The sequence below is a fragment of the Oncorhynchus keta genome, chromosome 28 (genome assembly GCF_023373465.1).
Source record: "Oncorhynchus keta strain PuntledgeMale-10-30-2019 chromosome 28, Oket_V2, whole genome shotgun sequence".
NCBI lineage: Eukaryota > Metazoa > Chordata > Actinopteri > Salmoniformes > Salmonidae > Oncorhynchus > Oncorhynchus keta.
In genome coordinates, this window is record NC_068448.1 from 18,598,216 (window position 1) to 18,623,657 (window position 25,442).

A 25,442-nucleotide genomic window follows, 5' to 3' on the forward strand; every position below is an offset into this window, starting at 1 on the left:
GTTGAGGTCATTTGTACATGCAGGTAGGGGTGAAGTGACTATGCACAGATAAAATAAATAGCGAGTAGAAGCAGTGTACAAAACAAATGGAGGCTGGGGGGGGGTGTCAATGTAATAGTTTGGTGACCATTTGATTAATTGTTCAGCAGTCTTATGGCTTGGGGGTAGAAGCTGTTAAGGAGCCTTTTGGTCCTAGTCTTGGCGCTCCTGTACTTCTTGCCGTGCTGTAGCAGAGAAAACAATCTATGACTTGGGTGACTGGAGTCTCTGACAACTTTATGGGCTTTCCTCTGACACCGCCTATTATATAGGTCCTGGATGGCAGGAAGCTTGGCCCCAGTGATGTACTGGGCTGTACGCACTACCCTCTGTAGTGCCTTGCAGTCAGATGCCGAGCAGTTGCCATACCAGGCGGTGAGGCAACTGGTCAGGATGCTCTCGATTGTACAGCCACAGAACCTTTTGAGGGTGGACCCATGCCAAATTGTTTCAGTCTCCTGAGGGGGAACATGTTTTGTTGTACCATCTTCACAACTAGTTCGTTGGGGATGTGGACACCAAGGAACTTGAAACTCTCGACCCGCTCCACTACAGCCCCTTTGTAGTCCACGATCAGCTCCTTTGTCTTGCTCACATTGAGGGAGAGGTTGTGTTCCTGGCACCACACTGCCAGTTCTCTGACCTCCACCCTATAGGCTGCCTCATCGTTGTCGGTGATCAGGCCTACCACTGTTGCGTCGTCAGCAAGCTTAATGATGGTGTTGGAGTCGTGTTTGACCACGTAGTCGTGGGTGAACAGGGAGTACAGGTGGGGACTAAGAACACACCCCTGAGGGGCCCCAGTGTTGAGGATCAGTGTGGCAGATGTGTTGTTGCCTTCCCTTACCACCTGGGGGCGGCCCGTCAGGAAGTCCAGGATCCAGTTGCAGAGGGAGGTGTTTAGTTCCAGGGTCCTTAGCTTAGGGATGAGATTCGTGGGCGCTATGGTGTTGAACTCCTAGCTGTAGTCAATGAACAACATTCTCACATAGGTGTTCCCTTTGTCCAGGTGGGAAAGGGCAGTGTGGAGTGCAAATGAGATTGCGTCATCTGTGGATCTGTTAGGGCGGTATGCGGATTGAAGTGGGCCTAGTGTAACCGGGAGGATGCTGTTGATGTGAGCCATGACCAGCCTTTCAAAGCACTTCATGGCTACCGACCTGAGTGGTACAGGGCGGTAATCATTTAGGCAGGTTACCTTCACTTCCTTGAGCACAGGGACTATGGTGGTCTGCTTGAAACATGTAGGTACTACAGACTCAGTCAGGGAGAGGTTCAAAATGTCAGTGAAAACACTTGCCAATGGGTCCTCGCATGCTTTGAGTACACGTCCTTGTAATCCATCTGGCCCTGCGGCTTTGTGAATGTTGACCTGTTTAAAGGTCTTACTCACGTCAGCTACCGAGAGCGTTATCACACAGTCATCCAGAACAGCTGGTGCTCTCATGCATGGTTCAGTGTTGCTTGCCTCGAAGCGACCATAAAAGGCATCTAGCTCGTCTGGTAGGCTCACGTCACTGGGCAGCTCGCGTCTGGGTTTTCCTTTGTAGTCTGTAATAGTTTTCAAGCCCTGCCACATCCGACGAGCGTCAGAGCCGGTGTAGTAGGATTCAATCTTAACCCTGTATTGACGCTTTGCTTGTTTGATGGTTCGTCTGAGGGAATAACAGGATTTCTTATAAGCATCCTTGAAAGTGGCAGCTCTAGCCTTTAGCTTGATGCAGCTGTTGTCTGTAATCCATGGCTTCTGGTTGGGATATGTACGTGCGGTCACTGTAGGGACGATGTCGTTGATGCGCTTATTGATGAAGCCGATGACTGAGGTGGTATACTCCTCAATGTCATTGGATGAATCCCAGAACATATTCCAGTCTGTTCTAGCAAAACAGTCCTGTAGCGTAGCATTGGCGTCATCTGACCACTAGTACTTCCTGCTGTAGTTTTTGCTTGTAAGAAGGAATCAGGAGGATATAATTATGGTCAGATTTGCCAAATGAAGGGCGGGGTAAAGCTTTGTATGCATCTCTGTGTGTAGGGTAAAGGTGGTCTAGAGTTTTTTCTCCTCTGGTTGCACATGTGACATGCTGGTAAAAACTTGGTAAGTTAAGACTCCCTGCATTAACGTCCCCAGCCACTAGGAGTTCCACTTCTGGATGAGAATTGTATTGTTTGCTTATGGCCTAATAGAATTGGTTGAGTGCGGTCTTAGTGCCAGCATCGGTCTGTGGTGGTAAATAGATGGCTACGAGTGATATAGATGAGAACACTCTTGGTAGATAGTGTGGTCTACAGCTTATCATAAGGTACTCCACCTCAGGCGAGCAATACCTCAAAACTTCTTTAATATTAGGCATCTCGCACCAGCTGTTATTGACAAAAAGACACACACCCCCATCCCTCGGTTTACCAGACGTAGCAACTCTCTTCTCCCGGTGCATAGAAAATCCCGCCAGCTCTATATGTATAACCTTTCCTGTGTGTGTTTATGTTCTTCTGTGTGATTATTTAGTTTCTTAGTAAATAAATAATTAAGCCAATTGGTATATCGATGATTCGTCATTTATGCTAGGGTTCGTGCAGATATCTAAGAGTTTGCGACATTCAGAATATGACTGATGAGGTAATACATGAATAAGTGACTGTAATCAATAAGATATGAAAATAAGAGAGTTAAATTCAGGAAATAGTAACTCTTTAAACAAAATTTTCCCATGGTGCCCCGACTTCCTAGTTAATTCATGTTTACGTGATTGGTTTAATCACGTAATAATTACACCTAGAGAAATGATTTGATAATATAACAGTCTTCACATTAATGATAGTCCAAAAGACACGACACGGTCTTCCCCTTCCAGGTCCTAGTGGCCCGTCCAGAAGACAGTGGCACCTACGTGTGCACGGCCCGCAACAACGAGGGAACCACCGAGACCAGGGTGGAAGTGATCGTGGAAGGGGGTGCCCAGGTGCCCACCTCACCACGTGCCTCTGTGCCAGAACCCCTTATGGTGGTGGTGGAGGGACAGACCACCACACTGAGATGTGATGCTCACGGTAACTGATGCACTTCCAAATTACACTAACGATTATTAAAGCAAAGATAACAGAGTTCCCCAGGTTTTGATTGTACTGCTACTTGTTATTACAGAGAATACATCCTACAAATGAGAGTTGAGAGGAACTTCATGTCATGGACACCTCATCTTTGCTAAGACCATACAACTGGCATTACAAATAATTTACATTCACTTAAGTCCTTTTTACACACTGATATTGTGATTTCCCTCCCTCCCAAGGATTCCCCTCCCCTAAGATCACATGGTCTAAGCTGCGTGCCCCTCTTCCCTGGAGACATAAGGTAGTGGACAACACCCTAGTCCTGCCCAGTGTTGGCCGGGCAGACTCTGGAGAGTACATCTGTAACGCCACCAACAACATGGGCACCACAGAGGTCACCATCATGCTGGATGTGGAGAGTGAGTCTGATAAAAAGATTTTATTAGCCTCGTCCCAAATCTTTTGTAATTCTTAACCAACTCCTGTTAATCGTGATCGTGTTGGCTATACAAGTCTGGAACCAAAGAGATCTGGGTCCAGGTTAGGGTTTCATCACTGCTGGTTCCAGTCTGAACAGAAATATTGTGGAGACTTATACAGATTATTAACACCAGTAAAACTCAATGACACAGCTCATGAATCACGTCTCACCATGCGTAAATGTGACCTCACATCTCTATGCGAGCTTAAGTCTAATTTAGTGATTTGCTTTTACATTTTATAAAAATATAGACTTATATCTTAAAAATCTATCAACTGTAGATGAAACATTGGGAAGCTATGCTGTAAAACCACTCAGGGGACAAGTATGAAAAAAAGCCCTTGAAAGATTTTGCTGAATGTTCACACTTGCTGGAGACCTCTTCTTTGTTTACGCCCATTCAGCATCTTTCACGCCATCTTAAGGTTTAGCCCCACCCATGTAAATGCATATGAGTCAGCAGAAAGTCATCTCTCTATTTAAACTTTCTCCAACTGAGCTTTGTCGTTAGCACCAGCTACATTTGCAGGTTGACCTTTAATTGTCATGAATCTTGCCCTAGAGGCAAAACTGAGCAAAATTAAAGGTTAGGGTTAGCAGTGTGGTTAAAGTTAGGATTAGGTTTAAAATTATTTTATGACTTTGTGGCTGCACGAGCTAGTGACCACTCTGCAGAGATGCCTCTAAGTCAAGATTCATGACATTAAATGCCAACCTACACTAAATTCAGGGCAGCAATGTTGTTGAGCGCTGTAGCAATGCTTTTGCAGTTGGCCATGACTATATCTTTCCAAAAATCTGCGGAAGCAAAGATTATCTATATACTGACCAGGGAAACCCCATTATGTTATACATGTAGGCAGAAGCCTGTGATATGACAGGCCAAACATCTCTCGGCATATCTAGCCCCTTCATTACCACAGCCAGTCATGACAAGCCAGGAAGGATCCTGTCTTACTCCCTGTATTGCTATATACTTTCTCCTTGGCTAAACTAGGCTTGTCATTTACATTTTTTATCCATATTTACAGATTAACTACAATTATTTTATCAAGAAAGTTCACATGCTCAAGAAGGCATATCGGAAGGCCTCCCGGGTGGTGCAGTGGTTAAGGGCACTGTACTGCAGCGCCAGCTGTGCCACCAGAGACTCTGGGTTTGCGCCCAGGCTCTGTTGTAACCGGCCCCGACCGGGAGGTCCGTGGGGCGACGCACAATTGGCCTAGCGTTGTCTGGGTTAGGGAGGGTTTGGCCGGTAGGGATATCCTTGTCTCATCGCGCCCCAGCGACTCCTGTGGCGGGCCGGGCGCAGTGCGCGCTAACCAAGGTTGCCAGGTGCACAGTGTTTCCTATATACATTGGTGCGGCTGGCTTCCGGGTTGGATGGCGCTGTGTTAAGAAGCAGTGCGGCTTGGTTCGGTTGTGTATCGGAGGACGCATGACTTTCAACCTTCGTCTCTCCCGAGCCCGTACGGGAGTTATAGCGATGCGACAAGATAGTAGCTACTAAACAATTGGATACCATGAAATTGGGGAGAAAAAGGGGTAAAATCCCCCCAAAAAAAAAAAAAGAAGGCATATCGGAAGAAAAAACTATTAGAAAATGATAATAATTTCGGCCTTACTGTGAAGTTGGAACTAGCTCCAAATGTCCAGCTTCCTGAATCAACTCACACATGATAATCTATTCCTAATACTAGTCACGTTAGTATCTCTAACCTTCCATGTCTCTGTGATGCAGCTCCTCCTTATGCCACCTCCCTGCCCGACGACGTGGCAGTGCGTGTGGGCGAGGTTATCCGACTGCAGTGCCTGGCCCATGGTACTCCCCCCCTGCTCTTCCAGTGGACCAAGCTGGACGGCAGCCTGTCCACCAGGGCTGACGTCCAAGCAGGAGACCTCCAGATCAACCTGGCCACAGCCGAAGACACTGGCACTTACAAGTGTGTCGCCACCAACAAAGTGGGCACCAGTGAAGCACATGCCAAGGTTACAGTCAGATGTAAGTAAGCCCAGTCACATCCTGGCTTCTGTGTTGATGAAATTTGTCTACAGTAAGGTTTTTGTTATCATAAAAACCACCTTCAGTGAAGCACACAAACACTCCCTTATTGTGTGTGTGCATCTGTGTGTGAATGCACTTGCCTGCCTGCCTGTGTGTGTGTGTGTGTGTGTGTGTGTGTGTGTGTGTGTGTGTGTGTGTGTGTGTGTGTGTGTGTGTGTGTGTGTGTGTGTGTGTGTGTGTGTGTGTGTGTGTGTGTGTGTGTGTGTGTGTAGCGCCCCTAGCGGTGCGTGTGTCTCCTCAGGTGGAGGTGAAGGCCCAGGGTAGTGCTGTGGAGTTCACCTGTTCTGCTGCAGGAGGCCTGGGGACCACCATGGAGTGGCTGAAGGAGGGAGGAGCCCTGCCCCCCAACCATCACATCAAAGACGGAGTGCTGAGGTGAGAGAGCCAGGAGTCACTTTACAGCAGGCAGTCCAAATACGTAACAGCCAAGTTAATAAACAGATTACTGACCATTTCGAATCCCACCGTACCTTCTCCGCTGTGCAATCCGGTTTCCGAGCTCGTCATGGGTGCACCTCAGCCACGCTCAAGGTACTACACGATATCATTACCGCCATCAATAAAAGACAGTACTGTGCATCCGTATACATCGACCTGGATAAGGCTTTCGACTGTCAATCACCATATTCTTATCGGCAGACTCAACAGCCTTGGTTTCTAAAGTGACTGCCTTGCCTAGTTCACCATCTACTTCTCAGACAGAGTTCAGTGTGTCAAATCAGAGAGCCTGTTGTCTGGACCTCTGGTAGTCTCTGTGGGGGTACCACAACGTTCAATTCTCGGACCGACTCTTTCCTCTGTATATATCAATGATGTCGCTCTTGCTGCGGGTGATTCCCTGATCCACCTCTATGCAGACGACACCATTCTGAATACATCTGGCCCTTCTTTGGACACTGTGTTAATCAACCTCCAAACAAGCTTCAATGCCATACAACACTCCTTCCGTGGCCTCCAACTGCTCTTAAATGCTCGTAAAACTAAATGCATGCTCTTCAACCGATTGCTGCCCGCACCTGCCCGCCCGACTAGCATCACTACTCTGGACGGTTCTGACTTAGAATATGTGGACAACTACAAATACGTATGTGTCTGGTTAGACTGTAAACTATCCTTACAGACTCATATTAAACATCTCCAATCCAAAATGAAATCTAGAATTGGCTTCCTATTTCGCAAACAAAGCCTCCTTCACTCATGCTGCCAAACATACCCTTGTAAAACTGACTATCCTACCGATCCTCGACTTCGGCGATGTTATTTACAAAATAGCTTCCAATACTCTACTCAGCAAACTGGATGCAGTCTATCACAGTGCCATCCGTTTTGTCACCAAAGCCCCTTATACCACCCACCACTGCGACCTGTATGCTCTTGTCGGCTGGCCCTCGCTACATATTCGTCGCCAGACCCACTGGCTCAATTCTCAGATTCTTACCTCTAGCATAGACTTATAGATGACCTATCTATAAGTCTATGCTTAGGTAAAGCTCTGGCTTATCTCAGCTCACTGGTCACGATAACAACACCCACCCGTAGCACACGCTCCAGCAGGTATATCTCACTGGTCATCCCCAAAGCCAACACCTCTTTGGCCGCCTTTCCTTCCAGTTCTCTGCTGCCAGTGACTGGAACGAATTGCAAAAATCACTGAAGCTGGAGACTTATATTTCCCTCACTAACTTTAAACATTAGCTATCTGAGCAGCTAACCGATCGCTGCAGCTGTACATAGCCCATCTGTAAATAGCCCACCCAATCTCCCTACCTCATCCCCATATTGTTTTATTTACTTTTCTGCTCTTTTGCACACCAGTATTTCAACTTGCACATCATCATCTGCTCATCTATAACTCCTGTGTTAATTGTATTTACTCCGCTACTATGGCCTATTTATTGCCTTACCTCCTCACGCCATTTGCACACACTGTATATAGACTTTATTTTTTATTTTTTTTGTATTATTGACTGTACGCTTGTTTATTCCACGTGTAACTCTGTGTTGTTATTTGTGTCACACTGATATGCTTTATCTTGGCCATGTCGCATAGGACGGCGCACAATTGGCACTGTGTAATCCCGGGTTTGGCTGATGTATGCCGTCATTGTAAATAAAATAAGTAAATATTTGTTCTTCACTAACTTAACAGTTAAATAAAAAAAAATTAAAACGATGATCCAGGATCAACACTGTTAAATGATGATCTAAGATCAACACAGTTAATTGACTATCCAGGATTACCACAGTTAAATGATGATCCAGGATCAACACAGTCAAATGATGATCCAGGATTAACCAGATGATGATCCATGATCATGTCCCTCTTCGTGAAATCAGGACGTGCATTTGGGTTATCTGCCTGTATCTGATCTGTGTGTGTTTTGAGTAGAATTGAGAACCTGGATCAGAGCAATGAGGGCGTCTACATTTGCAGAGCTACCAGTGTTCATGGCCAGGCTCAGGATACCGCCAAGCTCACCATCCAAGGTTTGCCAACACCCTCATACAATCCTTGACACTGTCACAACCCATATTTATAACGCATAATATTTTGTATAGCCCCACTATGCAATCCCTCTCAATGATCTGGGAATCACATAGATGTATATCTCTATAAATGGCTCTGCAATTATCTTTATTTTTACAGTATTAATTCAGTGTTTGTATGAACCCTCTCTCTCCTCTCCTCATTGCCTGCAGCCCTTCCCAAGGTAATGATCAACGTACGTACCTCAGTGCAGACTGTTATGGTTGGTAACTCGGTGGAGTTTGAGTGCCAGGCCATCGGCGAGCCCCAGCCCACGGTGCGCTGGAGCAAGGTGGGAGGGCTGCTACCGGCACACATTGTGGTGAAGGGCGGCATGCTTAAGATCGAACAGGTGACAGACGCTGACGCTGGACAGTACCGCTGCACTGCCACCAACGATGTGGGCTCTGTGCAGTCCCAGGTGGTCCTCAATGTCCAGTGTGAGTAGAAAAAGAAGTGTACTGGTCCTGTACGCCTGCAAACACACACATGCAAACACACACATGCACACACGCACAGACACACACACACGCACACACACACACACACACACACACACACACACACACACACACACACACACACACACACACACACACACACACACACACACACACACACACACACACACACACACACACACACACACACACGCACATGCACAGACACACACACACTCCTATAGCTCTTGTCCCCTCCGACCATTTATTGACAGATGTTTGTTTGTAAAGCCCTACCCCAGATCGCAGCTCTGCCAGAGCTGAAGGAAGTGACAGTGGGATCTGATGCTGTCCTGCCCTGTGTGGCATCAGGATACCCAGTGCCTGCCATCAAATGGTCCAAGGTAACCAATACCCTATCAGTGCAACGGAAAACAAACTAGTGAAGATGGTGCCTATTGGTATCTGACTATTTTCCATCTACAATACGTGCCTTGTGAACAGGATCCTGATTTAACCTTTTGTAACATGTTCTGTGCATCCTTCTCTCTGTAGCTGGATGGGGAGCTTCCTCCTAAGTGTATACAGGTAGTCAACACCTTGACGGTTCCTGGATTGACCCACGAGGATTCTGGGACATACGTGTGCACTGCCTCCAACAAGCAGGGAAAAGTGGAGGCCTTCACCACCCTCAAAGTCCATGGTCAGTCAGCTCTATAGAAACACACTGTGGAAAATAACATTGTTGCCTGTATCCAACTCTATGATTCCCTGTTCCATGTCTGTAGTTCATAGACAGTCAGTTCAATCAGAGGGGAACTTTAAGTATTGGCAGTATCTAGCTCCATGATTCCCTGTTCCCTGTCTCTGGTTCATAGACAGTCAGTTCAATCAGAGGGGAACTTTAAATATTGGCAGTATCTAGCTCCATGATTCCCTGTTCCCTGTCTCTGGTTCATAGGCAGTCAGTTCAATCAGAAGGGAACTTTAAGTATTGGCAGTATCTAGCTCCATGATTCCCTGTTCCCTGTCTCTGGTTCATAGACAGTCAGTTCAATCAGAGGGGAACTTTAAATATTGGCAGTATCTAGCTCCATGATTCCCTGTTCCCTGTCTCTGGTTCATAGACAGTCAGTTCAATCAGAGGGGAACTTTAAATATTGGCAGTATCTAGCTCCATGATTCCCTGTTCCCTGTCTCTGGTTCATAGACAGTCAGTTCAATCAGAGGGGAACTTTAAATATTGGCAGTATCTAGCTCCATGATTCCCTGTTCCCTGTCTCTGGTTCATAGACAGTCAGTTCAATCAGAAGGGAACTTTAAATATTGGCAGTATCTAGCTCCATGATTCCCTGTTCCCTGTCTCTGGTTCATAGACAGTCAGTTCAATCAGAAGGGAACTTTAAGTATTGGCAGTATCTAGCTCCATGATTCCCTGTTCCCTGTCTCTGGTTCATAGGCAGTCAGTTCAATCAGAAGGGAACTTTAAGTATTGGCAGTATCTAGCTCCATGATTCCCTGTTCCCTGTCTCTGGTTCATAGACAGTCAGTTCAATCAGAGGGGAACTTTAAATATTGGCAGTATCTAGCTCCATGATTCCCTGTTCCCTGTCTCTGGTTCATAGACAGTCAGTTCAATCAGAGGGGAACTTTAAATATTGGCAGTATCTAGCTCCATGATTCCCTGTTCCCTGTCTCTGGTTCATAGACAGTCAGTTCAATCAGAGGGGAACTTTAAATATTGGCAGTATCTAGCTCCATGATTCCCTGTTCCCTGTCTCTGGTTCATAGACAGTCAGTTCAATCAGAGGGGAACTTTAAATATTGGCAGTATCTAACTATATCTCCTCTATCTCTACAGATCGAGTGATGCCCCATTTCACCCAGGAGCCCCTGTCCTATCTCACTCTGCCCACCATCAAGAACGCCTACAAGTCCTTCAGCATCAAGATCAGCTTCAGGCCAGACAATCCTGATGGTGAGAATTCAGTCACATTGGTATAATCACATTAAGACTAATACTAGACTAATGTTTTTGTCTGTAGAGTTTCGGTGCCAGTGGATTTATGCATTTTTATGACTCAATGATACTCCATCTGTTATGATCTTATTTTTTGTCCTTTAGTACGTTGTCGTTCCTTATTTTTGTCTTGTTTTGTCATTTATTGTCGTTTTCCCATGTATGATTTTACCCCCCTGTTCTTCTATCTCTCCACACTCCCCCTCTGTTCTCACCTATGCGGTGTGAAGGTCTCATACTGTATGCGGGTGAGTCGCAGTGCTGTAACTCACACACTCAAGAATGAAGCAGGTGTTGCTTTTTGGGCAAAAAGTCCAGAAAAGCCACCAGTGATGTTTACCTTTTACCTTGCTATAAGGCATTGTAATGTAGAGTACAGCTGGTAGCAGTGAGAGAGAAACCTATGGAGAATGACCTATGTCCTCATTCAGGCATGATGGTTGTATTGGCAGCCCCCCGCTCGTCAATCCATTACAGTCATTGGCCTAATGGTGTCGAGATAGTATGATGCCGATGCATGGAAAGATGGCCATTATTACAATCCATTTCATCACTCTGCATCAGCTTATACCAACAGGATTGCAATGCTGCTTCCAAAGACACACTTTATTATTGCAAAATTAATGAAACACAATGTCTTATTCACCTATACAATGAATGAGCCTCATAATGGACATTGTACAGTATTGTATGTGGCTATAGGCATTTGTCTTCCCAGTTCTGACGCTAGTACAGAGCACAGTACCACCAGCAAAATGGGGTGCTTAACTGGTGACACATACTCTGATGACAACTTCCATACCAACTATATGGAAGTTATACAGAGTGAACAGAATAACAATGCAACACATGTGCCGCATTTAAGCTCTATCCTCTTCCCTTTCAGAGACATAGATGTTAGGGATATGCTTATGTTTAGGAGGCATGGTTTTAGACTGCCCTGGCTTTAACCTTGATGATGATGATGGCCGCGGTGCTAGTTGGGAAGAGTTTAGCAGAGCATGTGTCGTTGGCATGCAGCCCGTGTAAAGACAGAGCTAGACCAGACCAGACAGAGCAATGCCCCAGGGCAGCAGATACTAGAACCTGGCTTTGACTGTCCCAAGCTTGGCCCTAAACCTGCTAGCATGCAGCTTTTTTGACTGAGTGACCTCAGCGCTCACCCTGGTGCCTCTGCTTCTGACTGGCTCTAGGAGGGGAGGTGTGTGAACAAAATTAATTGTACCTCTACTTTTCCACCAGGAATGATCATCTATAACGGACAGAAGAGGACCATGGGAGCAGACTTCATCTCTTTGGGGCTGGTGGGAGGCAGGCCTGAGTTCAGGTGAGCACCTGGCTGTGTCATTCTGGAGCATTAGGGGTTGCTATGCACGCTATATGAGCTCAATGTGTAAGAATAAACAAGTTATTGATAAATGGTAACTTAAACTGACATTAGAGTCTGTCAATATTGATGCTGATCACGATTATGATGAGAGTGACAATGATAATAACAAGAACGATAGCAATAACGCGAACCTGAACTATTTTCTCCCGGCAGGTTTGACGTGGGTTCTGGCATGGCCACCATCCGCTACCCCACACCCATCAAACTAGGAGAGTTCCACACCATAGAACTCCACCGAAACCAGACACAGGGCTCCATTGTAGTGGACAGAGAGGCTCCAGTCAACGGAAGCTCCCAGGTAGTTTTACATTATTATTTTTTTTTATCCAGAGACTGTTGAACAATATTATTCAGACAAAAATATCCAACAGAAGCTCCCAGGAAGTTTTTCATGGTCAGTTATAGACGGTTGAATTTATACAAAGTACATATGCAGGAGATTAATCCATGAACACTGTTTCCTGTCTCGTATCACAGGGCAAGTTCCAGGGGCTGGATCTAAATGAGCAGTTGTATGTAGGTGGTTACCCCAACTACACCCTCCTGGCCAAGACCGCTAGCCTCAAGACTGGCTTCATTGGTTAGAGATTGTTTTGTTTTGTAGCTAGTTATGCTTAACAACAGTACAACACACTTTGATTACACTGTATGGAGTGATATTAGTGCCAACTGGAAGTGAAATTCAATCATTTTGAATTGATATAGAGCTATTGTTCACTGTTTTGGAATGTTCTCATTGGTTCATAGTTTAAAGTTCATGTTCTTGTTCTGTCCAGGCTGCATCCGTAAGCTGGTCATCCAAGGTGATGAGGTCATCTTCAAGGATCTGGACCGCAGCTCTACGGGCGTGTCCAACTGTCCTGTCTGCACTGACCGTCCCTGTCAGGTCAGCTGACCACCACTACCTCAGACCCCACTTGTTAAATACAATTCATTCATTGTGAATTTTTGTTTCAGAATGGAGGGATATGCCAGGACTCTGATGCCAGTCTGTACAAGTGTAGCTGTCCCAGAGGATTCACAGGGAGTAACTGCCAGCACCACTCCTCCCTGCACTGCCACCCAGAGGCTTGTGGACCAGATGCCACCTGCATCAACCGTCAGAACAACATGGGCTACGACTGCCGATGTCACTTGGGGAAGTCTGGAAACAAGTGCATGGACGGTAAGGGAAACAGGGTATTTTCCTTTGCAATGTCCCTTCCTCGAGTAGGCAAGTCTCTGCCCACCCGAAGATGGTAGACCAGCGGCTCGCCCCACACGGGCTCCACGAGTCGCCCCACACGAGCCCCACGACTCGCCCCACACGGGCCCCACGGCTTGCCCCACACGGGCCCCACGACTCGCCCCACACGGGCTCCACGACTCGCCCCACGGCTTGCCCCACACGGGCCCCACGGTTTGCCCCACACGGGCCCCACGACTCGCCCCACACGGGCCCGACGGCTTGCCCCACACGGGCCCCACGACTCGCCCCACACGGGCCCCACGACTCGCCCCACACGGACACCGCGGCTTGCCCCACACGGGCCCCATACGGGCCCCACAACTCGCCCCACACGGGCCCCACGGCTCGCCCCACACGGGCCCTACAACTCGCCCCACACGGGCCCCACGACTCGCCTCACACGGGCCCCACGGCCCGCCCCACACGGGCCCCACGGCCCGCCCCACACGGGCCCCACGACTCGCCCCACACGGGCCCCACGGCTTGCCCCACACGGGCCCCATGACTCGCCCCACACGGGCCCCACGGCTCGCCCCACACGGGCCCCGCGGCTTGCCCCACACGGGCCCCACAACTCGCCCCACACGGGCCCCACGGCTTGCCCCACACGGGCCCCACGACTCGCCCCACACGGGCTCCACGACTCGCCCCACGGCTTGCCCCACACGGGCCCCACGGTTTGCCCCACACGGGCCCCACGACTCGCCCCACACGGGCCCCACGGCCCGCCCCACATGGGCCCCACGACTCGCCCCACACGGGCCCCACGACTCGCCCCACGACTCGCCCCACACGGGCCCCACGACTCGCCCCACACGGGCCCCACGACTCGCCCCACACGGGCCCTACAACTCGCCCCACACGGGCCCCACGACTCGCCTCACACGGGCCCCACGGCCCGCCCCACACGGGCCCCACGGCCCGCCCCACACGGGCCCCACGACTCGCCCCACACGGGCCCCACGGCTTGCCCCACACGGGCCCCATGACTCGCCCCACACGGGCCCCACGGGCCCCACACGGGCCCCGCCCCCCACACGGGCCCCACAACTCGCCCCCACACGGGCCCCACGGCTTGCCCCACACGGGCCCCACGACTCGCCCCACACGGGCTCCACGACTCGCCCCACGGCTTGCCCCACACGGGCCCCACGGTTTGCCCCACACGGGCCCCACGACTCGCCCCCACACGGGCCCCACGGCCCGCCCCACATGGGCCCCACGACTCGCCCCACACGGGCCCCACGACTCGCCCCACACTCGCCCCCACACGGGCCCCACGACCACGGGCCCCACGACTCGCCCCCACACGGGCCCCACGGCTCGCCCCACACGGGCCCCACGACTCGCCCCACACGGGCCCCACGACTCGCCCCACACGGGCCCCACGACTCGCCCCACACGGGCCCCACGGCTCGCCCCACACGGGCCCCACGACTCGCCCCACACGGGCCCCACGACTCGCCCCACACGGGCCCCACGGCTTGCCCCACACGGGCCCCACGACTCGCCCCACACGGGCCCCACGACTCGCCCCACACGGGCCCCACGACTCGCCCCACATGGGCCTCTGATGGCAATACGACAGTGGACCTCCTTTCCCTTGTTTGCTGTACCGTATAGCCATTGAGGCATGATCCCACTGTCTTTCTTGACATCATATTTGAACATCTTGTTGCTGTTTGTTTCCTCTAGGTGAATTGGTGACTACTCCCCTGTTTGATGGTATGGACTCGTACATTGCATACCCTCCTCTGACCAACATCCACAACGACCTGCGCATCGAGATGGAGTTCAAACCCATGAACCTGGACGGTCTGATGTTCTTCAGCGTGGGCAAGAAGATGAAGACGGAGGACTTTGTCTCCCTGGAGATGGTGGATGGACACGTGCAGTTCCGCTATGAACTGGGGACTGGTGAGAGCGTAGAGATTCAATATAATACTGTATACTGCATAGTACACAATAAGGAGTTTTATTATTAATTATATTTATTGATGTGGGTGAGAGGCCCTGATACTGTTATACTATGATAGCTACTCAATCTGCTGTATCCTCTCCAACTGTTACCTTTTCGTTTTCGAGCTCAAAGCTGTTTATGGTTGTGCCATAGATTCTTGAATCTAAAAGGGATACTTCGGGATTTTGGCAATGAGGCACTTTATCTACTTCCCCAGAGTCAGATGAACTCATGGATAGCATGTTTATGTCTCTGCTTGCAGTTTGAATGAAGTTGCTAGCACAATTGATAATTAGCCTTAGCCGCAATGACTGGTAGTCATTGCCCAGTCATTGCGCTATGGTATCTGCTAGCATGCTAGGAAATACCATAGACTTCCAGTCAATGCTAGTTAGTGTTGGCTCGCGAAACTACCTCTAACTTACTTCATACTTGACACAGAGACATAAAAATGGTATCCAAGAGTTAATCATTGCCAAAATCCTGAAGAATGCCTTTAACTAATAGATTGAGTCACCTGTAACTGTTGACCGATATAATCATTTTCTCTAGATTAAGTATCTCCGCTGTTTCATTGGCCTAGTTTTCACACTTAGCTCCTCTCAGGTATCAACAAAACAGTGGAAAAGGAAACTAGCAAGGCATTAGCAAGCACTGCCGTACTCGTGGAAATCATGCTACTGTCTTTGTTTCCAGGCCAAGCTGTCCTGCGCAGTCCTGAGCCGGTCACCCTGAGCCAGTGGCACCGCTTGGAAGCCGGGCGCCTCGACAAGGATGGCTCTCTGAAGATTGACGGTGGCCGGGAGGTCAGGAGGTCGTCACCAGGCAAGGCCCAGGGCCTGAATATCCACACCCCCATGTACCTAGGAGGAGTCCCCAACTTTGATATCATACCCAAGGCCCTTAACATCAGTGTTGTGTACGATGGATGCATAGGAGAGGTGAGCTCAAAACACACACAGAATGAGCCATGATGGCCTTTATTATAATTCATAAGCACTTATGTCATGTTTATAACCACCATATTACTACAATAGCGTCACATATCCACACAGTCACAGAACATCAACAGTTTAAAAAACAAACATGAAATTGTCTTCTTTTCCCTGATCGTTTGACTTGAATAATTGGACTTGATTGGACCTCTAACCCTCTGTGTTGTCCGTTGTCCAGGTGTCCATCAACGGTAAGAAGGTGGACCTGTCCTACAGCTTCACAGACAGCATGGCCATCATCCAGTGTAAGGACAACAGTCCCTGTGACCGCAACCCCTGTCTAAACGGGGCCAGCTGCATGCCGAGCGCAGAGTATGAGTACCAGTGTCTGTGCAAGGACGGCTTCGAGGGTGAGTCTATTGTATAGTTAGTACGTCATTTATCTATGGGATTTCAGTTTGCTTAGAGCTATGTGCCGTAGATTGATTTAATAATTGGCATTCAATAACCCTATTCTGAAAATAATCTTTCCCAAACGAGAACTGTCGTGTGTATCTCTCCCCCTAATGCCACTTTGACCCCTCTAATTTCTGACCCCTGTCTATGTGCCCTCTCCAGGTGAGCGATGTGAGGTGTTGAAGGATACCTGCCAGAGCAGTGACCAGTGCCAGAACGGAGGCAGCTGTGTCAACAGCCAGTGTGTGTGTCCTGTAGGCTTCAATGGCCCCATCTGTGGAGAGAGTGAGTACTGCTCTAGTCCGCTCCTATACACTACACACACACAACCATTCCACTATATATACTAGTCCCCTCCTATACACTACACACACACAACCATTCCACTATATATACTAGTCCCCTCCTATACACTACACACACACAACCATTCCACTATATATACTAGTCCCCTCCTATACACTACACACACACAACCATTCCACTATATATACTAGTCCCCTCCTATACACTACACACACACAACCATTCCACTATATATACTAGTCCTCCTATACACTACACACACACAACCATTCCACTATATATACTAGTCCCCTCCTATACACTACACACACACACAACCATTCCACTATATATACTAGTCCCCTCCTATACACTACACACACACAACCATTCCACTATATATACTAGTCCCCTCCTATACACTACACACACACAACCATTCCACTATATATACTAGTCCCCTCCTATACACTACACACACACAACCATTCCACTATATATACTAGTCCCCTCCTATACACTACACACACACAACCATTCCACTATATATACTAGTCCCCTCCTATACACTACACACACACAACCATTCCACTATATATACTAGTCCCCTCCTATACACTACACACACACAACCATTCCACTATATATACTAGTCCCCTCCTATACACTACACACACACAACCATTCCACTATATATACTAGTCCCCTCCTATACACTACACACACACAACCATTCCACTATATATACTAGTCCCCTCCTATACACTACACACACACAACCATTCCACTATATATACTAGTCCCTCCTATACACTACACACACACAAACCATTCCACTATATATACTAGTCCCCTCCTATACACTACACACACACAACCATTCCACTATATATACTAGTCCCCTCCTATACACTACACACACACAACCATTCCACTATATATACTAGTCCCCTCCTATACACTACACACACACAACCATTCACTATATATACTAGTCCCCTCCTATACACTACACACACACAACCATTCCACTATATATACTAGTCCCCTCCTATACACTACACACACACAACCATTCACTATATATTCTAGTCCCCTCCTATACACTACACACACACAACCATTCCACTATATATACTAGTCCCCTCCTATACACTACACACACACAACCATTACACTATATATACTAGTCCCCTCCTATACACTACACACACACAACCATTACACTATATATTCTAGTCCCCTCCTATACACTACACACACACAACCATTCCACTATATATACTAGTCCCCTCCTATACACTACACACACACAACCATTCCACTATATATACTAGTCCCCTCCTATACACTACACACACACAACCATTCCACTATATATACTAGTCCCCTCCTATACACTACACACACACAACCATTCCACTATATATTCTAGTCCCCTCCTATACACTACACACACACAACCATTCCACTCTATATTCTAGTCCCCTCCTATACACTACACACACACAACCATTCCACTATATATTCTAGTCCCCTCCTATACACTATACACACACAACCATTCCACTATATATACTAGTCCCTCCTATACACTACACACACAACCATTCCACTATATATACTAGTCCCTCCTATACACTACACACACACAACCATTCCACTATATATAGTAGTCCCCTCCTATACACTACACACACACAACCATTCCACTATATATACTAGTCCCCTCCTATACACTACACACACACAACCATTCCACTATATATTCTAGTCCCCTCCTATACACTACACACACACAACCATTCCACTATATATACTAGTCCCCTCCTATACACTACACACACACAAACCATTCCACTGTATATACTAGTCCCCTCCTATACACTACACACACACAACCATTCCACTATATATACTAGTCCCCTCCTATACACTACACACACACAACCATTCCACTATATATTCTAGTCCCCTCCTATACACTACACACACACAACCATTCCACTATACATTCTAGTCCCCTCCTATACACTACACACACACAACCATTCCACTATATATACTAGTCCCCTCCTATACACTACACACACACAACCATTCCACTATATATACTAGTCCCCTCCTATACACTACACACACACAACCATTCCACTATACATTCTAGTCCCCTCCTATAAACTACACACACACAACCATTTCACTATATATACTAGTCCCCTCGTATACACTACACACACACAACCATTCCACTATATATACTAGTCCCCTCCTATACACTACACACACACAACCATTCCACTATATATACTAGTCCCCTCCTATACACTACACACACACAACCATTCCACTATATATACTAGTCCCCTCCTATACACTACACACACACAACCATTCCACTATATATACTAGTCCCCTCCTATACACTACACACACACAACCATTCCACTATATATACTAGTCCCCTCCTATACACTACACACACACAACCATTCCACTATATATACTAGTCCCCTCCTATACACTACACACACACAACCATTCCACTATATATACTAGTCCCCTCCTATACACTACACACACACAACCATTCCACTATATATTCTAGTCCCCTCCTATACACTACACACACACAACCATTCCACTATATATACTAGTCCCCTCCTATACACTACACACACACAACCATTCCACTCTATATTCTAGTCCCCTCCTATACACTACACACACACAACCATTCCACTCTATATTCTAGTCCCCTCCTATACACTACACACACACAACCATTCCACTATATATACTAGTCCCCTCCTATACACTACACACACACAACCATTCCACTATATATACTAGTCCCCTCCTATACACTACACACACACAACCATTCCACTATATATACTAGTCCCCTCCTATACACTACACACACACAACCATTCCACTCTATATTCTAGTCCCCTCCTATACACTACACACACACAACCATTCCACTCTATATTCTAGTCCCCTCCTATACACTACACACACACAACCATTCCACTATATATTCTAGTCCCCTCCTATACACTACACACACACAACCATTCCACTATATATACTAGTCCGCTCCTATACACTACACACACACAACCATTACACTATATATACTAGTCTGCTCCTATACACTACACACACACAACCATTCCACTATATATACTAGTCCCCTCCTATACACTACACACACACAACCATTCCACTATATATACTAGTCCCCTCCTATACACTACACACACACAACCATTCCACTATATATTCTAGTCCCCTCCTATACACTACACACACACAACCATTCCACTATATATACTAGTCCCCTCCTATACACTACACACACACAACCATTACACTATATATACTAGTCCCCTCCTATACACTACACACACACAACCATTCCACTATATATTCTAGTCCCCTCCTATACACTACACACACACAACCATTCCACTATATATCCTAGTCCCCTCCTATACACTACACACACACAACCATTCCACTATACATTCTAGTCCCCTCCTATACACTACACACACACAACCATTCCACTATATATACTAGTCCCCTCCTATACACTACACACACACAACCATTCCACTATATATCTAGTCCCCTCCTATACACTACACACACACAACCATTCCACTATACATTCTAGTCCCCTCCTATACACTACACACACACAACCATTCCACTATATATACTAGTCCCCTCCTATACACTACACACACACAACCATTCCACTATATATACTAGTCCTCCTATACACTACACACACACAACCATTCCACTATATATACTAGTCCCCTCCTATACACTACACACACACAACCATTCCACTATATATACTAGTCCCCTCCTATACACTACACACACACAAACCATTCCACTATATATACTAGTCCTCCTATACACTACACACACACAACCATTCCACTATATATACTAGTCCCCTCCTATACACTACACACACACAACCATTCCACTATATATTCTAGTCCCCTCCTATACACTACACACACACAACCATTCCACTATATATACTAGTCCCCTCCTATACACTACACACACACAACCATTCCACTATATATTCTAGTCCCCTCCTATACACTACACACACACAACCATTCCACTATATATACTAGTCCCCTCCTATACACTACACACACACAACCATTCCACTATATATACTAGTCCCCTCCTATACACTACACACACACAACCATTCCACTATATATACTAGTCCCCTCCTATACACTACACACACACAACCATTCCACTATATATACTAGTCCCCTCCTATACACTACACACACACAACCATTCCACTATATATACTAGTCCCCTCCTATACACTACACACACACACAACCATTCCACTATATATACTAGTCCCCTCCTATACACTACACACACACAACCATTCCACTATATATACTAGTCCCCTCCTATACACTACACACACACAACCATTCCACTATATATACTAGTCCCCTCCTATACACTACACACACACAACCATTCCACTATATATACTAGTCCCCTCCTATACACTACACACACACAACCATTCCACTATATATACTAGTCCCCTCCTATACACTACACACACACAACCATTCCACTATATATTCTAGTCCCCTCCTATACACTACACACACACAACCATTCCACTATATATACTAGTCCCCTCCTATACACGACACACACACAACCATTCCACTCTATATTCTAGTCCCTCCTATACACTACACACACACAACCATTCCACTATATATTCTAGTCCCCTCCTATACACGACACACACACAACCATTCCACTCTATATTCTAGTCCCCTCCTATACACTACACACACACAACCATTCCACTCTATATACTAGTCCCCTCCTATACACTATACACACACAACCATTCCACTATATATACTAGTCCCCTCCTATACACTACACACACACAACCATTCCACTATATATACTAGTCCCCTCCTATACACTACACACACAAACCATTCCACTATATATACTAGTCCCCTCCTATACACTACACACACACAACCATTCCACTATATATACTAGTCCCCTCCTATACACTACACACACACAACCATTCCACTATATATACTAGTCCCCTCCTATACACTACACACACACAACCATTCCACTATATATTCTAGTCCCCTCCTATACACTACACACACACAACCATTCCACTATATATACTAGTCCCCTCCTATACACTACACACACACACAACCATTCCACTATATATACTAGTCCCCTCCTATACACTACACACACACAACCATTCCACTATATATACTAGTCCCCTCCTATACACTACACACACACAACCATTCCACTATATATACTAGTCCCCTCGTATACACTACACACACACAACCATTCCACTATATATTCTAGTCCCCTCCTATACACGACACACACACAACCATTCCACTATACATTCTAGTCCCCTCCTATAAACTACACACACACAACCATTCCACTATATATACTAGTCCCCTCCTATACACTACACACACACACAACCATTCCACTATATATTCTAGTCCCCTCCTATACACTACACACACACAACCATTCCACTATATATTCTAGTCCCCTCCTATACACTACACACACACAACCATTCCACTATATATTCTAGTCCCCTCCTATACACTACACACACACAACCATTCCACTATATATTCTAGTCCCCTCCTATACACTACACACACACAACCATTCCACTCTATATTCTAGTCCCCTCCTATACACTACACACACACAACCATTCCACTATATATTCTAGTCCCTCCTCACTATACACTACACACACACAAACCATTCCACTATATATTCTAGTCCCCTCCTATACACTACACACACACAACCATTCCACTATATATACTAGTCCCCTCCTATACACTACACACACACAACCATTCCACTATATATACTAGTCCCCTCCTATACACTACACACACACAACCATTCCACTATATATTCTAGTCCCCTCCTATACACTACACACACACAACCATTCCACTATATATACTAGTCCCCTCCTATACACTACACACACACAACCATTCCACTATATATTCCACTATATATTCTAGTCCCCTCCTATACACTACACACACACAACCATTCCACTATATATTCTAGTCCCCTCCTATACACTACACACACACAACCATTCCACTATACATTCTAGTCCCCTCCTATACACTACACACACACAACCATTCCACTATACATTCTAGTCCCCTCCTATAAACTACACACACACAACCATTTCACTATATATACTAGTCCCCTCCTATACACTACACACACACAACCATTCCACTATACATTCTAGTCCCCTCCTATACACTACACACACACAAACCATTCCACTATACATTCTAGTCCCCTCCTATAAACTACACACACACAACCATTTCACTATATATACTAGTCCCCTCCTATACACTACACACACACAACCATTCCACTATACATTCTAGTCCCCTCCTATACACTACACACACACACAACCATTCCACTATACATTCTAGTCCCCTCCTATAAACTACACACACACAACCATTTCACTATATATACTAGTCCCCTCCTATACACTACACACACACAACCATTCCACTATATATACTAGTCCCCTCCTATACACTACACACACACACAACCATTCCACTATATATTCTAGTCCCCTCCTATACACTACACACACACAACCATTCCACTATATATTCTAGTCCCCTCCTATACACTACACACACACAACCATTCCACTGTATATTCCACTATATATTCTAGTCCCTCCTATACACTACACACACACAACCATTCCACTATATATTCTAGTCCCCTCCTATACACTACACACACACAAACCATTCCACTATATATTCTAGTCCCCTCCTATACACTACACACACACAACCATTCCACTATATATTCTAGTCCCCTCCTATACACTACACACACACAACCATTCCACTATATATACTAGTCCCCTCCTATACACTACACACACACAACCATTCCACTATATATACTAGTCCCCTCCTATACACTACACACACACAACCATTCCACTATATATACTAGTCCCCTCCTATACACTACACACACACAACCATTCCACTATATATACTAGTCCCCTCCTATACACTACACACACACAACCATTCCACTATATATACTAGTCCCTCCTATACACTACACACACACAACCATTCCACTATATATACTAGTCCCCTCCTATACACTACACACACACAACCATTCCACTATATATACTAGTCCCCTCCTATACACTACACACACACAACCATTCCACTATATATACTAGTCCCCTCCTATACACTACACACACACAACCATTCCACTATATATACTAGTCCCCTCCTATACACTACACACACACAACCATTCCACTATATATACTAGTCCCCTCCTATACACTACACACACACAACCATTCCACTATATATACTAGTCCCCTCCTATACACTACACACACACAACCATTCCACTATATATACTAGTCCCCTCCTATACACTACACACACACAACCATTCCACTATATATACTAGTCCCCTCCTATACACTACACACACACAACCATTACACTATATATACTAGTCCCCTCCTATACACTACACACACACAACCATTACACTATATATACTAGTCCCCTCCTATACACTACACACACACAACCATTCCACTATATATTCTAGTCCCCTCCTATACACTACACACACAACCATTCCACTATATATACTAGTCCCCTCCTATACACTACACACACACAACCATTCCACTATATATTCTAGTCCCCTCCTATACACTACACACACACAACCATTCCACTATATATACTAGTCCCCTCCTATACACTACACACACACAACCATTCCACTATATATTCTAGTCCCCTCCTATACACTACACACACACAACCATTCCACTATATATACTAGTCCCCTCCTATACACTATACACACACAACCATTCCACTATATATACTAGTCCCCTCCTATACACTACACACACACAACCATTCCACTATATATACTAGTCCCCTCCTATACACTACACACACAACCCATTCCACTATATATACTAGTCCCCTCCTATACACTACACACACACAACCATTCCACTATATATACTAGTCCCCTCCTATACACTACACACACACAACCATTCCACTATATATACTAGTCCCCTCCTATACACTACACACACACAACCATTCCACTATATATTCTAGTCCCCTCCTATACACTACACACACACAACCATTCCACTATATATACTAGTCCCCTCCTATACACTACACACACACAACCATTCCACTATATATACTAGTCCCCTCCTATACACTACACACACACAACCATTCCACTATATATACTAGTCCCCTCCTATACACTACACACACACAACCATTCCACTATATATTCTAGTCCCCTCCTATACACTACACACACACAACCATTCCACTATATATT

General features: G+C 46.2%; 1 protein-coding gene across 50 annotated transcripts in view; it reads left to right on the forward strand.

Moving 5' to 3' along the window:
- Positions 1–25,442, forward strand: part of LOC118360765 (basement membrane-specific heparan sulfate proteoglycan core protein-like) — a 208,859-nt gene that overhangs the window by 162,803 nt on the left and 20,614 nt on the right. For 49 of the 50 annotated variants that reach the window (XR_008085356.1, XR_008085383.1, XR_008085392.1 and 46 more), the window contains 19 exons: positions 2,895–3,090; positions 3,333–3,512; positions 5,316–5,576; positions 5,852–6,014; positions 8,029–8,126; positions 8,340–8,606; positions 8,898–9,010; positions 9,162–9,309; positions 10,468–10,584; positions 10,857–10,874; positions 11,869–11,953; positions 12,170–12,314; positions 12,494–12,596; positions 12,793–12,902; positions 12,974–13,181; positions 14,940–15,161; positions 15,901–16,145; positions 16,378–16,549; positions 16,758–16,880. Coding sequence is in view for 1 of the 50 variants with exons in the window: in XM_052485072.1 (XP_052341032.1) it covers positions 2,895–3,090; positions 3,333–3,512; positions 5,316–5,576; positions 5,852–6,014; positions 8,029–8,126; positions 8,340–8,606; positions 8,898–9,010; positions 9,162–9,309; positions 10,468–10,584; positions 11,869–11,953; positions 12,170–12,314; positions 12,494–12,596; positions 12,793–12,902; positions 12,974–13,181; positions 14,940–15,161; positions 15,901–16,145; positions 16,378–16,549; positions 16,758–16,880 (2,956 nt within the window). In the remaining 49 variants the exon portion in view is untranslated. The remainder of the gene's footprint in view (positions 1–2,894; positions 3,091–3,332; positions 3,513–5,315; positions 5,577–5,851; positions 6,015–8,028; positions 8,127–8,339; positions 8,607–8,897; positions 9,011–9,161; positions 9,310–10,467; positions 10,585–10,856; positions 10,875–11,868; positions 11,954–12,169; positions 12,315–12,493; positions 12,597–12,792; positions 12,903–12,973; positions 13,182–14,939; positions 15,162–15,900; positions 16,146–16,377; positions 16,550–16,757; positions 16,881–25,442) is intronic. The other variant, XM_052485072.1, reaches the window with a different exon arrangement.